This window comes from Phallusia mammillata, chromosome 2, assembly GCF_965637545.1.
Source record: "Phallusia mammillata chromosome 2, kaPhaMamm4.hap1.1, whole genome shotgun sequence".
NCBI classification, from domain to species: Eukaryota; Metazoa; Chordata; class Ascidiacea; order Phlebobranchia; family Ascidiidae; genus Phallusia; species Phallusia mammillata.
In genome coordinates, this window is record NC_137253.1 from 2,376,567 (window position 1) to 2,392,307 (window position 15,741).

At 34.0% G+C, this 15,741-nt stretch overlaps 1 protein-coding gene across 1 annotated transcript; it reads right to left on the reverse strand.

Moving 5' to 3' along the window:
- Nucleotides 1–521: 521 nt before the first annotated feature.
- LOC145214677 (NACHT, LRR and PYD domains-containing protein 3-like) lies at nucleotides 522–15,737 on the reverse strand. The gene is made up of 12 exons (XM_080083255.1): nucleotides 15,629–15,737; nucleotides 15,356–15,484; nucleotides 15,066–15,260; nucleotides 14,627–14,728; nucleotides 12,920–13,036; nucleotides 7,838–9,552; nucleotides 5,786–5,902; nucleotides 5,518–5,580; nucleotides 3,814–3,981; nucleotides 3,580–3,738; nucleotides 3,280–3,415; nucleotides 522–1,524 (listed from the first exon to the last, which is right to left on the reverse strand). The coding sequence occupies exons 1-12, from the start codon at nucleotides 15,735–15,737 to the stop codon at nucleotides 1,511–1,513; spliced, it is 3,024 nt and encodes a 1,007-aa protein (XP_079939381.1). The 3' UTR covers nucleotides 522–1,510.
- Between the last annotated feature and the right edge of the window lie 4 nt (nucleotides 15,738–15,741).

A 15,741-nucleotide genomic window follows, 5' to 3' on the forward strand; every position in this document is an offset into this window, starting at 1 on the left:
AACCCGTGAAAAAAAACGTTGCGCAGCTATTTCCGACTGGGTGATTTTGTCGCTGTGTTTTCTTTTACCAAGTTAAAGAGACTCAATTCAAAATATAACAACTTGTTTCTAAGGAATAGAATCGTCTCTAGAAAAACTCCCTAGTCGTATTCACAAACCGGTGATGATTTATTACAAGATACAACCACGGGATAAGCCCGGGTCAAATACCGGCGAATTTACGTTTGTCTGTAAGTTCGTGGTTTGTTTGCCAGTGTTTTTTTTACAGGGTTCGAATCCAGGACGCTTCCGATCAAGGTTTTTTATGTCTGTAGTGGGTCAGACGCGCCAGACCATTCGGCCAATAAGTTAGGACAATTCCACTGATTTATTGCGCCACTTGGGGGAAGTTTGTTACCTTAAACTTAATCCACAAGACGTCGCCATACACAAAAAAAGGCAAAATTACTTTTTTGCGACGCATTTGACAAAACAGCCAACTGTTGCGTCAAACTATCGAAACCAAATGTGTTTATAAAAAGTTTTGAAATGTTGCGATTTGATTGAGCAGTGTGCAGGGGATGGTGGGAGTCGATCTCAGATGTTGCAGGGAACACTTGGAAATATTATTGTGTGTTTCACATCAATAAGTTTGTACAAATACTTTTACATCAATCCTATTTACATCATAAATGTTTCAAATACACCAATCACGAAAAATTCCAGAGTTTACATAGGAGCAGGTTTTTAATTGACACATGTATATTTAAGTATCATACAAACGTAAAAATAGCAAAAATCAAACATACAGTGGAAATTTTTTTCACATAAAGCCTGCATATCACAAAACGTCAAACTGATACTTAACAAAATCAAAAATTTCAATAAAACAAAATACAGTATATCTTTAAATAATATATCTATAATATTATATCTTAAAAAAACATTAAATAATTTAATTTAGAGTTACATACAGTGGAAAAAATTTGATATATAAAGCAATTTGGAAAAAAGTGTCAAGTAAAATCAGTTGAACAAATTAGAAACGTGTTTTACATTGCATTTATTGAAGCCACTCTCTCAACACATAATAAAAAAGTTAAGGATGAAGAGCTACACAACAAAACACAAACAACAACAGCAAGTAGGAAAAATATGTTGAAAGGAATGAAAATACACTGATGGATGAGCTCATGTTGATTTTACTTATATTACAAAAAATAAAAATCGGTAAAAATATTCAATGATTAAAATCTATTAGGAAATGTACAAAGCTAACATTTTCATGTGATGGAGGACAAAAAATAAAAGTAAAACATTCTGCATTGTTGACACCATGGCCACATTTTAAAACAACAAATAGTTACAATAAATAGTATTGACATGCATAAAATAGTTTGAAGTAACTGTTTTTTTTCTGCCCAAGAGACACCAAAATATATGCATTGTTGTATTTTCAAAGTTCTTTCAGCTGGTTTAGAACATAAGTTTCTTTACTTTTAACATGCAACTCTTCATCTGTCTATCAAGCCTAAGCTCTTTCATCTAAAAAAACAAAGTACAAGATAAAATAAACAAGCTAGGAGATTATTCAGAACACTGGGAAAACAACCAAAATGTCTGTGTAGATTTTTTCTCTACACATTATTCTTTGAGATTTATACTTTATGTCATAACGTTTCTGTGTTTATGAGGTTTTGCTTATTGTGTAAAATCTTTAGTGCCAGATCAACTGCCACAAACCAGCAATTACCAATTGATCAAGGTTATAAACACAGTTATGGGTAGATAGAAAGATTTAAGATAGAAAAATGATTTAAAATTAAACTAGAAGGGTGGCTTAGCACATATTGCCCTTGCATATACACTATAACCTATTTTAAAACATAAATATATTTCCTATGCTTATTTTGTATTGGGTCCCATATTAGCCATCGTCTTTTATAACTTTAGTCGTTTCTGCAGGCAAAAACTCATGGGTCCCCACACATGTAAAGTTGAAAATAATGCAATTCAAGAGAAAACCATGAGAAAGTCGGGTGATGTAAGGTAAAACACAGTGATCGGCACTGGGCTTAAATAATAATACTATGTAGAATACAAGCTATAAAATTAGATTCACCCCAAGTATGGTTTGAAGTATGTCCTACTTAACGTTTTAAAAAACTGACCCATTTTAGGGGGCTAGTAAAGCAACTAATTGGGTTCGACACACAAACTAAAAAATATGTAAAAACCACAATGACTCAATCAATAGTACTGCAAAATTTCAGCCCAATCTGCCAATGTTTAAAATTTCGACCACTAGAGGTGTTTTGAGCAACAACTGCCAATGTTTCTGACGTCATAGGGCTGTTAACAAGCCCCTAACTGCCATGGCGCAAAAACAACCACCAAGCAACCCACCAATGAGCAACATACAACTGGTTGCCCTTGTAACACTATTGTTTCAAAGAAATCTTTCGTTTGTAGTGACCAGTAACATACAAATACGTTTTACACTTTAGGGTCTTGTGGGGTAAATGTTAGGACTACAAGGTTGAACGCAACAATCGACACATATAAATGGCATACGATACAAGAAATCCAAATTTCAGCCAATTCTGACACTGTTTAAAAACTCACCCATTTTAGGGGGCTAACAGGGTAAATAACAGGGTTATCAACAAAACAAAGTGGGATGCATATCTACATAACTATATCTACCATCTGTGGAAATTTCAGCCAAATCCATCAAACATTTGATGGTAAAACGAGTTGGACAAACTTCGGGGTAAAAACACCCATTTTAGGGGGCGAGCGGGGTAAATACTGGGGTTATCAACAAAAACAAAGTGGGATGCACATCTACATAACTACATCTACCATCTGCGTAAATTTCAGCCAAATCCATCAAACATTTGATGGAAAAACGAGTTTGACAACTTTGGAAAAGAAAAACATTTTAGGGGGCTAGTGGGGTAAATACTGGGGTTATCAACAAAAACAAAGTGGGATGCACATCTAAATAACTACATCTACAATCTGTGTAAATTTCATCCAAATCCATCAAGGATTTGATGGAAAAACGAGTCGGACAAACTTTGGGTAGAAGAAAAAAAAAGAAAAACAAAACAAAAACATTTTAAATAAAATCAATATGTGTCCCCTTCAGGGAAGAGGACCCATAATTACCAGACTCGGTTAACTAACTATTTTTACCCCTGTTTTTGCTGTCAAAGAGTATAATAACCTGGTCATCAAATTTTAAATCATTTTCCTAATACCTAGACTAAAGTACAAGCTACCACTACTACCAACCAGTCAAAAGATCTGCACCAATGGAAGTGATGTCACAACCAACCAAACAAAGCTTTCCCACCAGATGCAAACATTTTCCAAGTTCCTGGGCCCCATCATCACCAAACTTGTTATATGACAAATCCAAGTAGGGAATCTAAGCAGGAACAACTAGTTTAGTTATTTTACAAAAACACACCACAATATTATAATACAGTTTAAATACTAAAATGTGAACAGTTATGTTAACCCAAACATCTATTTTTCATTTTATCACAATTAAGCCAAACTATATTTTTATCAAAAGTAACAGTGACAAACTTTAGTTTGAGAGTTTAGGATGTTTTGAGTGATGCCTGGCATTCCTTTACATGTGATTCCACAATCATCCATTTCAAGCCTTTTCATTTTGTGGATTGACTTGGTAATTGCACAAGCTCCAATGTCACCCACTTTATTGTCACTGATATTCAATCTAACCTAAACAATGATGTATGTTTTACACAACAACAATTTTACATTTCACCAATATTGTTTAAACAAATTCAAAGTTACCATGGACTGCGAAGTTTCCATTTTAAGATGTTCACCCAACTTAACAGCACCAACTGATGTCATGCGAATGCCTCTCATATAAAGTTCAGCTACTTTGCCCATCCCACTGCTTAGTATGCTCACACCTTCATCTCCAAAGGGTATGCCATCCAACACCAACCTCTCCAGCTGTCAAACACAAAGCAGGTAACACTAGAAGGGTGGCTTAGCACATATTGCCCTTGCATATACACTATAACCTATTTTAAAACATAAATATATTTTCTATGCTTATTTTGCATTGGGTCCCATATTAGTCACTGTATTTTACAACTTTAGTCGTTTCCGCAGGCAAAAACTCATGGGTCCCCACGCATGCAAAGTTGTAGATAATGCATATCAAGAGATAACCATGCAAAAAGGTGATCGGCACTGGGCTTAAATAATAATACTATGTAGAATACAAACTATAAAATTAGATTCACCCCAGATACTGGTTAAAGTATGTACTATTTAACGTTTTAAAAAAACTGATCCATATTAGGGGGCTAGTAGGGTAACTAAATGGGTTCGACACACAAACTAAAAAATATATAAAAACCACAATGACTCAATCAACAGCATTGCAAAATTTCAGCTCAATCCACCAATGTTTAAAATTTTGACCACTAGAGGTGTTTTGAGCAACAACGGATAATGTTTCTGACGTCATAGGGCTGTTAACAAGCCCCTAACTGCCATGGCGCAAAAACGACCACCAAGAAACCCACCAACAAGCAACAAACAATTGGTTGCCCTTGTAACACTATTGCTCCAAAGAAATCTTTCGTTTGTGGTGCCCAGTACCATACACACTTTAGAGGCTTGTGGTGCAAATGTCAGGACTACAGAGTTGAACACCACAATTGACACCTATAAATGGCATACTATACAAGAAATCCAATTTCCAGCCAATTCTGACACTGTTTAAAGACTCACCCATTTTAGGGGGCTCGGGGGTAAATACTGGGGTTATCAACAAAACAAAGTGGGATGCACATCTACATAACTATATCTACCATCTGTGTAAATTTCAGCCAAATCCATGAAACATTTGATGGAAAGACGAGTCGGACAAACTTCGAGAAAAAAATACACATTTTAGGGGGCTAGCGAAGTAAATACTGAGGTTATCAACAAAAACAAAGTGGGATGCACATCTACATAACTATATCTACCATCTGTGCAAATTTCAGCCAAATCCATCAAACATTTGATGGAAAAACGAGTCGGACAAACTTTGGGGAGAAAAAAAAGGAAGAAAACAAAAGAAAAAACAATTTGAGTAAAATCAATATGTGTCCCCTTCATGGGAGGGGACAGATAATCAGGTACCAGAGCAAAAACAAGAACATTAAGAGGAAATAACATATGATGGTTTCCCAGTAATGTGTAACAAAACTGCATGCCTGTTCAACTGTGGCTATGATCTGGTTTGCCTAAGATGTGGGTTTAACTTCTACAAAATAACATACAGTTTGTGCTATGTCATATAAAACAATTTCCTAATATTAAGAAAAGCAAATAGCACAATAATTATGCGAAAAAATATTATTGTTTGAACCGAAATAAATAAGCTAAAGCAAAACTAGAGTTTTCAGAGTTAAATTGTTGCAGTGCTTGGTCCCTGGCCAAATGTGATTTTATTTTCATCTTCTAAAGTTAATATTAGTAAGTATAGCAAACCTGATGTGGGTGATCAATTTGCAGAAGTCCATCTTTAATGCTTCTGGCCAATGTTAATGCATTCTGTAGAAAAATATGTTTTTGTATTGGTGTATTTCCTGCCATGAGGTTTCGGCAGGTGTTTCTGATTCTGCGTCACTAGTTTTGTGCTGCTGTGGTGTTATACTAGTTTTTGTGCACAATCATAATTCATATAATTTAAAATGTATTCGGTGGATTACCCTATAATCTAGTTTTTTACAACAACTTTATTAGAAATAAAACTTACTGTTGAAATATGAAGGGAATCAAATGCATCAACATAAAATCTCTCCACTTGAGGAAGGAAGCTTCCAGCAAACTGCAGTTGTTCATCAGGACAACGTTGTAAATAGAAGCGATCAATCTGAAATAGCTAAAACTTTATTTGACAAACCAAATGTTGATAAATGGACAATAAAATTATCAGTTGATACAACTGATATTAATAAACTAAAAGTGCAACCACAAAATTACAAATATTTTTTAAAACAAGTGACACCAATCTGTGGGAATTCCCCTAAACTGCAAACATTTTATTGAGAAAAGCCACAAATGTTTCGAAAAAATTAATGTTACATCAATTTTCTCACTATAATCTCACAGCAATAAAAGAATAGGGTAATGTTAATGCATCTTACAAACATATACTTTCGAAACTGTCGGAAATCCCTTTAACCACAGATATGTTATCAGAAAAAATCAAATGTTTTTAATAAATCAAACATTATGTTTGACTCTAACATTTTTCTTTACTGCACCATACGATAAATATTATGCATCATCTAAACACTATAGTCAAGTTTTTGGTAATTATTATTTACTGCAACTTTTTTACTTCTTAAAAAGTATAATATTGTAAAAACATGTTCCCAGGTTGTACTTTTTCCAGTTCAAAAGTTTTCAAGTTTAAAGATCTTTTGAAATGTAACAAAGATGTTTATACAGGAATACAACAGCCTATAGACCTTAATACCAGAATTAAATAGGCTTATACAAACTAGAAGAGTGGCTTAGCACAAATTGCCCTTGCATATACACTATAACCTATTTTAAAACATAAATATATTTCCTATGCTTATTTTGTATTGGGTCCCATATTAGCCATCGTCTTTTATAACTTTAGTCGTTTCTGCAGGCAAAAACTCATGGGTCCCCACACATGTAAAGTTGAAAATAATGCAATTCAAGAGAAAACCATGAGAAAGTCGGGTGATGTAAGGTAAAACACAGTGATCGGCACTGGGCTTAAATAATAATACTATGTAGAATACAAGCTATAAAATTAGATTCACCCCAGATATTGTTTGAAGTATGTCCTATTTAACGTTTTAAAAAACTGACCCATTTTAGGGGGCTTGTAGAGCAACTAATTGGGTTCGACACACAAACTAAAAAATATGCAAAAACCACAATGACTCAATCAATAGTACTGCCAAATTTCAGCCCAATCCGCCAATGTTTAAAATTTTGACCACTAGAGGTGTTTTGAGCAACAAATGTTAATGTTTCTGACGTCATAGGGCTGTTAACAAGCCCCAAACTGCCATGGCGCAAAAACAACCACCAAGCAACCCACCAATGAGCAACATACAACTGGTTGCCCTTGTAACACTATTGCTCCAAAGAAATCTTACGTTTGTGGTGACCAGTAACATACAAATACGTTTTACACTTTAGGGGCTTGTGGGGTAAATGTTAGGACTACAGGGTTGAACGCAACAATCGACACATATAAATGGCATACTATACAAGACATCCAAATTTCAGCCAATTCTGGCACTGTTTAAAAACTCACCCATTTTAGGGGGCTAATGGGGTAAATAACGGGGTTATCAACAAAAATAAAGTGGGATGCACATCTACATAACTACATCTACCATCTGTGTAAATTTCAGCCAAATCCATCAAACATTTGATAAAAAAACGAGTCGGACAAACTTCGGGGGGAAAAATACCCATTTTAGGGGGCTAGCGGGGTAAATACTGGGGTTATCAACAAAAACAAAGTGGGATGCACATCTACATAACTACATCTACCATCTGTGTAAATTTCATCCAAATCCATCAAGGATTTGATGGAAAAACGAGTCGGACAAACTTTGGGTAGAAGAAAAAAAAAGAAAAAAAAAGAAAAAAAAAAAAAAACATTTTGAGTAAAATCAATATGTGTCCCCTTCAGGGAAGGGGACCCATAATTACAAAAAATATATAACTTGTCAATATTACAAAGCATAAGGCCTAGGTGTGGCAAAGGAACTAATTCTGAAACATGTTGACAATATCCAGTTATCATACTAACTTTAACTCTGTGTTCTTGCACGAATTTTCCAAAATTCTGTAAAGCATTTCCAATAACAGACAGATAAACAAAATTCAAATTCAGAGTGGTGTTGTTAAGTTTGTAAAGTGAAGCCATGTTTGTGATATCAGATGAAAATACTGAACCAAAACTGTAAGCGGCATTTGGTAGAAGTTTGGTCACAGGTAAGCTAATATCATCACTGCCAAGTTCATTTAAACATGCAAAAAGATGTAACCACTTTTGCATGTCATGTTTTTCTTCCCTTTCAGTTACACTCTCTGACAGTTTCTTTGCTTTGGATTCAGCAATTAAACCAAGAAACTTTTTCTTCTCTTTGATTTCATCAGCTTGTACTGCAGGAGAAAGTCGTCTTGCTTTTTCAAACACAATTTCTTTGCAAATGCCAAAACAAAACTTTACAACATTTTCTAAATCTCCAGATTCGAAAGCATTTTTAAGGAAGGATTTGAACTCATTCAATGACATAAAGAAAACAAGTCTGAGTGCAACCAATAACTCTTGCCAGGAGCGATGAACAAAGTAGCTAACTTTGTCTTGTTGCAAAATCTGAATTGCAAGACCATACTCTGAATCTACAGCTGCATTGACAAATGCTTGTTGTGTTGCCAATGGAATCTTAAACTGCTCTAAGTCACCATCAGAAAATAGGTATTTGTTTTTTTGCCACCCATCAAATGCCAGATGGCAAAGCTTCTTAACCACATCCATGCCTTTTTCAAACGAACAATGCTTTGAACGAATGTATCTGTTCAATATTGCAATGTAAACACCTGTGAGTGTGATATTACCCGAAGTTCCTCCTCCTCCCAACAGAAAGGTAAGAGCCATAAGCATGTTGACAGGTACTACACAGCATTCTAACAAAGCTGGATTGTCTTGGAAGATTTTCCAAACTCTGTCAAACTGTGCACCACATACACACCTAGCAAGTTTTTGCTGTTCACTTGGTGCTAAACCCAAAATTTCCAAAACAAATTTTGGTCTGTATTCTGGAGAAGCATCAATAAACTGAGTAATCCGTGATGTTACCAGCTTAAAAGCATGGTTCAGCAGTTTGCCATTTAGAATGTTAAATACTAGTGCCATTGGTTTGGCCTGTTTAAATGGTGATACAAGTGGATATGAATGTAAGTTTTCGGTTTTGGCTTCATCCAGGCCATCAATGATCACTACAGTATTAGGATCTTCTAAGATGAAATTAACCAGCTGATTTTTTTCTGCCTCATCTATTAAAAGACTTCCGTCTGCAATTAGTGATGAGAAAAGCAGTTCAAATAAATCTGTTTTTTGCTCAAGGTTGATGGAATCCACTTTGATGTAAAATACAAATGAAGCATTGGAAAGAATTTCTTTCTTCAAAATTTTTCGAATGATAACTTTTGTCAATGTGCTCTTTCCCACTCCAACTGCACCAATGATGCCAACTGACTTTTTATTTTTTTTGATGTCCCCTGCTTCAATCTTTGCTCTTTCAAACATGTTTTCAACTGTTATGTCATCTTTCAATTCATTTCCTTCATCTACCACTCTAGCTGTTTGTTGCCATTGATTTTCAGGATCATTGTCTTTCTGTCCAGTATATTTTACAAGCACAAGATCAACTGGTTCCACTGCTCTTCCATATTCTCCCCCACATTTTTCATCTACTATTGTAGTCAGATGCTGTTGTAATTTTTCCGCGGTGGTGTCAACTGTAAAAAAAGGCAAACTTTAATGCCAAGCATCAAAACTTGGTTAGCAAAGTAGTTATTTATTCCAGGACTTTATTTTGGCAGTGTGATGGGCAGTGTAAATATTCTTTGAATTTAAATGATTAACTAAAACTTGAAGGGTGGCTTAGCACATATTGCCATTGCACAAACTATATGACCTATTTTAAAACATTTGTATACTCCCTATAATCAGTTTGTGTTAGGTCCCCTGTTAATCAATTTTTTTAATTTGTTCTGCAGACAGACGCTTATGGGTCCTCTCATGCAGAGATGTAAATAATGTATTTCGGGATCTACTCGCGAGAAAGTTTCATGATGTGAGGTCAAACAAAGAGAATATTTTGCTGAAATAAAGATGTTATATATATAGCACACATTATCTAATCTCATTCACTTCAGATATTGCTTGAGAAATGGTAAGGTTAGGTTAAAACATGATAATGACAATGTATTCTATACACTGTTCAAATTTACTCAATTAAAAACTTGTTTTAAAAAAAATCTAATATTTTTTATATGAAGGAGCTGCTACAGTGTGAAACACAAAAGTTAACACCTAAAATTGACATATCCTACAAACTGTATAAATTTCATTTCAAACAGGAAGTAATGGTTAACTTATTCAATTACCTGATTCAAAGAGAATGATAACCAAGTTTTTGATAAATATAAATATGAAACATATGCAAAGTATTTCACATAGGCAAGTCAAAAAAGTTAACCAAACAAGAACGGAACTAAATATGCTGAGTTAGGTATCAACCAAGTTGCCACATAAACAAAATCACATAAGTATTAGAATTAGTCATGAATAAATAAACACAAGATAAATAAATTCATTTGGCAAACAAAGTTAACAACAAACAGTACAGTTATTTTTATTTATCCATTATCTAAATATAGTGAAAGAGCTAAAGGAGATGCAGTTTTGTTTGTCAAGAAATCTGCCAGTTGTTTTTATGAGAGACTAAGATAGACTGACACTGATTAGTTAAGTAAGGCAATAACTGATATTAAAACCTGTTTGCAGTAAAAGTCTTTAATTGTATCATTTTAACAGCACAAAACTTCAACTTCATTTAAAACATGAACGTTGGGTTATTGTACAACTAAGACACTAAAAATTGTAATTTGAAGGCCATGCTTTGCTATACAGATAAACAAACATGACCATGTAAACACAAAACTAATGAATATCTCTTCGAATCCCCAGGCAACAAGTCTAGCATTTGCTTTTACTCCTTGTTCATGCTCTTTGGCAGTGCAAACCCAGATACAGAGATACACTTTTGATTTTTGTAAGGTGTAGTTTTTTACACACCATTACTCTTCCAGCTTTTTTATTCTTCTTCTTTTGCTACTTGGAAAGAAATATCAGTATCGTAAACTTCATCAATAATATCAACAGTTTCTGGCAAAACAGACAAGTCATTTCGAAACTGGAAAAACAGACACTCTACATTATCGAAACTAACCCATGTTAATTATGACTTAACAAGAACTGAAAGTAACATACTCTACATTAAATGAATTTTTAAACTTTCACATTGCCTCTACTAGGTCTACCTAAAACTTTATCACTACAACATGATCCTTCACCATCTAAAAACTGCTTTTATATGCAAAACATTAATCAACAATCAAGAAGTTAGTTCTGGGAAATGAGCCTGTGGTAGAAAGAATCTTCATTGTCAGTTAAATCATTATTAATTAAAAGACAGACTGGAAGTTGTGTAGTTATGTTATATATCAAATTGATGATTCCCTGGTGTGTTATGTTTTGCTTTCCCATAACAAACATGAGCTTTAATAAATTGTCCACCATATCAGGTAATAGCAACTTTTTTTCCATCTTGACCCAAACTTTGTCCCCCTCCATTTAGCTTGATCATCACATTTATAGTACACTTGATTGCTAATGTTAAAAGTCTGTCCGTTTCTGTTTATGCAATGCATAGCTAATTTTTTCTGAAGTTTGAGCTTTTATAAATGCCTTTCTTGCAGTATGTAATGCCGCCAAGTGCGACTTCATTGTCCCATAGCTCTCATCCAGTACCGAAAGACTGTCTGACAAAATTGAAGGTAGGTTTGGATGTTTTAAGTCGCGACTGGCAAGACTCAGCTGTTGGTCATTCGAGCATAAATTTAATCCATCTCATAGCTTAAAAGCTAAGATTGTGTTTGGCAACCTCATATCCTGAAGTTTAAGCTTATAAACCAAATGTTGAAACTCTAACACAGACCGGGGTATTTTACATTCCATGGGACACAAGCGGGCTGTTGGTTGTCCCTGTCTGGTCCAGGTAAGGTCAATTAAATTATAACAGAAAAAGCAGCCTGATTATCTTGTGCATGAAATAGGGCAGTGTTGCTTTTCTTTTGAAAAGACTGCCATTGTTTTTTTACATATATTTACTTAATGACATATCTGTGTAGGCAAATAGCTGCATGTGACGCTGGTCAACGTCTATTTAAACAGTTGTCCAACACTTTGTACACAACAAAACCTATGCAGCCATTTTGTATCCAAAATAATACAGCGGGTATCAGAAAAACACACAAATTGTCTGATTTTCACAACATGGTGAGCTTTAATGTGAAATTGATTTGCCAAATTCAATGCTTTAGTTAAAGTTATTGTTGGTTTGGCCCACCAACACAAGTCAGTTATCTTATTTGGCCCATTTTAAAAATTAATTGCCCACCCTGCTCTAACACATAGTCATTCAATGACATCATTTCTTTTTTTTTAAATGAGTAAAGGTTGTATTAGCAGTATATGCGCAGCTTTTTCCGCTTTTGTATTACCTTTAAATGCTTCTAGTATGACAACAATTGCATGTTTTTTTTAGGAACAGGCGTAATGAATTGCCACATTTTCCACCTTATTCCTCCAAAATAAATAGCCACTTAATTTTAGAGGCATCTTTTCAGACATCATCTGCTACCAATTTTTACTTATTATTTTATATTATTCAAATAGAATAATAAACAAGTTATTAGTAAAAATAAATAAAACATATTCAAAGTATTCAACATGGGCAAGCCATATAAGAAAACCAAACAACAACTGAACTAAACATGCGGAGTAAAAGATCAACCAAGTTGCCACATAAAATCATTCAAGCACTAAAATGCATGGAACAAAACTAACAGTAATTACAAATTTCACCCATTTTAGAGGACTAGTGGGGTAAATCATGGGGCTACGAAGTGAAAAGCAATAAATTACATATTCTAATTTCATCCATTTCATTTACCTATTTGTAAGAATATTAAGCAAGTTTTGAAAGAATAATAATGATCTCACCTTGCAATGTTTGCAAGCAACAATTTTTTCACCAACCTAATTCATTGACTTTATTTCCATCATCAGAATCTACTGAACTGTCAGAATCTGAATCTTCAGTTTCTGTCTCATGATGTTTCATGTCTGGGGAATTATGCACAGCAGGCAATGGATCTGTGTGACAACAATACACACACCATTTAGCAGAAGAAAACAGAATAACTTGTACAATGTACAATTATACTTTATTATCCTGTTTAGAAAGTTGAATTAGCAATAGTTTCATCTTAAACCAGAATTGCTGTGTAAATGAAATTATTAAACATGCAAAGTTAGCACACTAACAGCAAAGTCCTTTCATTGTAAAACTAGATGGGGTGCTTAACACATTTACTGTATATACTATATATACTATACACCAGTGGTTCCCAACCTATGGGTCGCGACCCAAAGTTGGGTCACCTGAACATTCTGTTGGGTCGCTTGTTTTAGTGACAATTACAGCATCTAGTTTTTAACGCCACATAGCGTTACTTTTATATTTCCCAGGGCTTTAAATTGTTTGTTTCATCACAACTTGTCGTGATAATGTTTAAAACTGTTTGTGACGTCATAAAGTAATGTGTTAGCTCACAGTAGAGCGTTGTCTGGCAAATAATGCCTCGATTCAGCTCCAAGTTCGGAATAAATGGAAATGTTTGGTCGTAAAAAACAACAGCGTTCGTTTGTTATAAGGTTATTGATTTGCTAAACTTGTGCAGTAATTTTTTTTCAAAAAACTTTCCTATCTTACAGACAAAAATACAACTAAAATAACATGTCCATGGGTCGTGAGAAACCACGAAACTAAATTTTAGTAAGTATTTGGGTCACGTTAAAAAAGGTTGGGAACCACTGCTATACACACCTTATCACCTGTTATGATGTTATGCAAACAAAAACGAATGAGTTCCCACACATGTGTTTATCCATATTGGTTACAGTAACAAAGGTCCGACCAATTTAATATTCTAAAACAAATCTACAGAAATTTTTCCTATTTTCTTTTTTATCATAAAATTGACATATTTCTACAAAAGTAGCAATAAAAGTGAAAAAAAATACTGCCAATTTGCTTAGAATTTAATTTCTAAGTTTAAAAACAATTATAACTTTTCCTATAAAACCCAGACAGTATTACTGACAATGACAAATTAAGAAGATATTTTGCAGCAATGGAATATAGTATTACAGTATTACAAACTGTTCCTAATTACTTTGGTTTCGAAAATTGTATACCACTGACTTGTAGTAGCCTTTCACCTATACCCAACAACCAGTAGTGATTATGGACCTTTTAACAATTTTCAGTAGCACACAGTCCTTTTTTAGGCATAACTCAATCATTGTTTCTGGAGTTTATGTCAAAATTAAAGAGGTTTTGATGTGGTCCTAAAAAATCATTCTTAACTATGTTTTGTGACATTTTTAAGTACACCAAGCTGACAATGACTGTTTAATACTGACAAATGACTGATTTGTAATGACCAAAAGACCGCCAAGTAAAACATCTGGTTGTGAGCAGACCAACCACTCTGCTTTAAACCATCTCAACCGTAAACCAGAAGCGAGACAAATGTTGCTATCATGTCAACAAAACAAAAGGCACATCTACATGACTATATCTACCATCTTTGAAAGTTTCAATTCCATTAGTCATGTCTTGGCAAAACAAGTTAAACAAACTTTTGTAAGAACCAAACACACAAAAAAGCCAAAATAAACCTGTTTCTACAGTTGAGCTTCCTGTTTTTGATGTTAGATCAAATGTTTCAGGAATCTCAAGATGAAGCTTCTTCAGTTTTATAATGGCTTTCTCAATATTCTCTAAAAACCAAAAACAAACTAAAAAGTTGCTGCCATGGTGATATGCAAACAATAAACCACTTTTAACTATATTTTACCTCATTTTTCTACAACAATTCATATGTATTTAACAATCTACATTACATCAAATCCATAAGCTATTTAAAATTTGCCTTATAGAAGCTTTAAACTTTTTCTCATAAAATGATGACATTTGCATTAATGGCTTTCTCAATATTCTCTGAAAACCAAAAACAAATTAGAAAGTTGTTTTTATAGTAATACATTTCTATCAAAATGACATCATTTTTGACACATATCAGCACTGAGCATGTTTTAACTTTGGTAAAAGTTTTACTTAGTCTGTTTGCTTTCATCCATATCATCATCATGCGATATTGTCTTTCTGCAAAGTTTCCCTTGTAATCACTCTCAATTTCTGTCAACTGAGAATCTTGTAACTGAAACTTTCGTCGAATAATCATGTCTTTCCAAAAGTTCTCATCAGAATAAAATCGACAAAATCCATAAATAAACCAAGAAATTTCACGATCTGTAAAAATGGAAATCTAGGAACATGGTGGCAGAAGTAATGAGGTTGGTTTGGATTTAGAACAAAACTTGCCCAATGGTATAATTTAAACCCACAGTTTAATTTACTTTTAAGTCTTCTTGATTTGCTTTCAGCCAAAAATTGATCAACTTTTTCATGTCGTTTGTGCGAATAAACTTCATCTCGTACAAGTAGAAATATTTCTGGATCATTGTTGTCAACAACTGTGAAAGTACAAGTGACAATTTCTGTTACAAATCCAGTATTACAAAGTTGTGTCTCTATAAAGCGGCATAGAGTTGTTATTTATTGCTGCAAACAGATCAAAACAAAACTTAACTAATGATACAAAGTATGAAGCTTCTAACCTTTCCAAAACTGAAACATGTCCAAGTCATTGTTTTTCAAATATTTTCCAACCTCAGAATCAGAAAAGCCAAGTTTACGAAGAAATTGTAGTTTTAATCTGAAATCCATATCT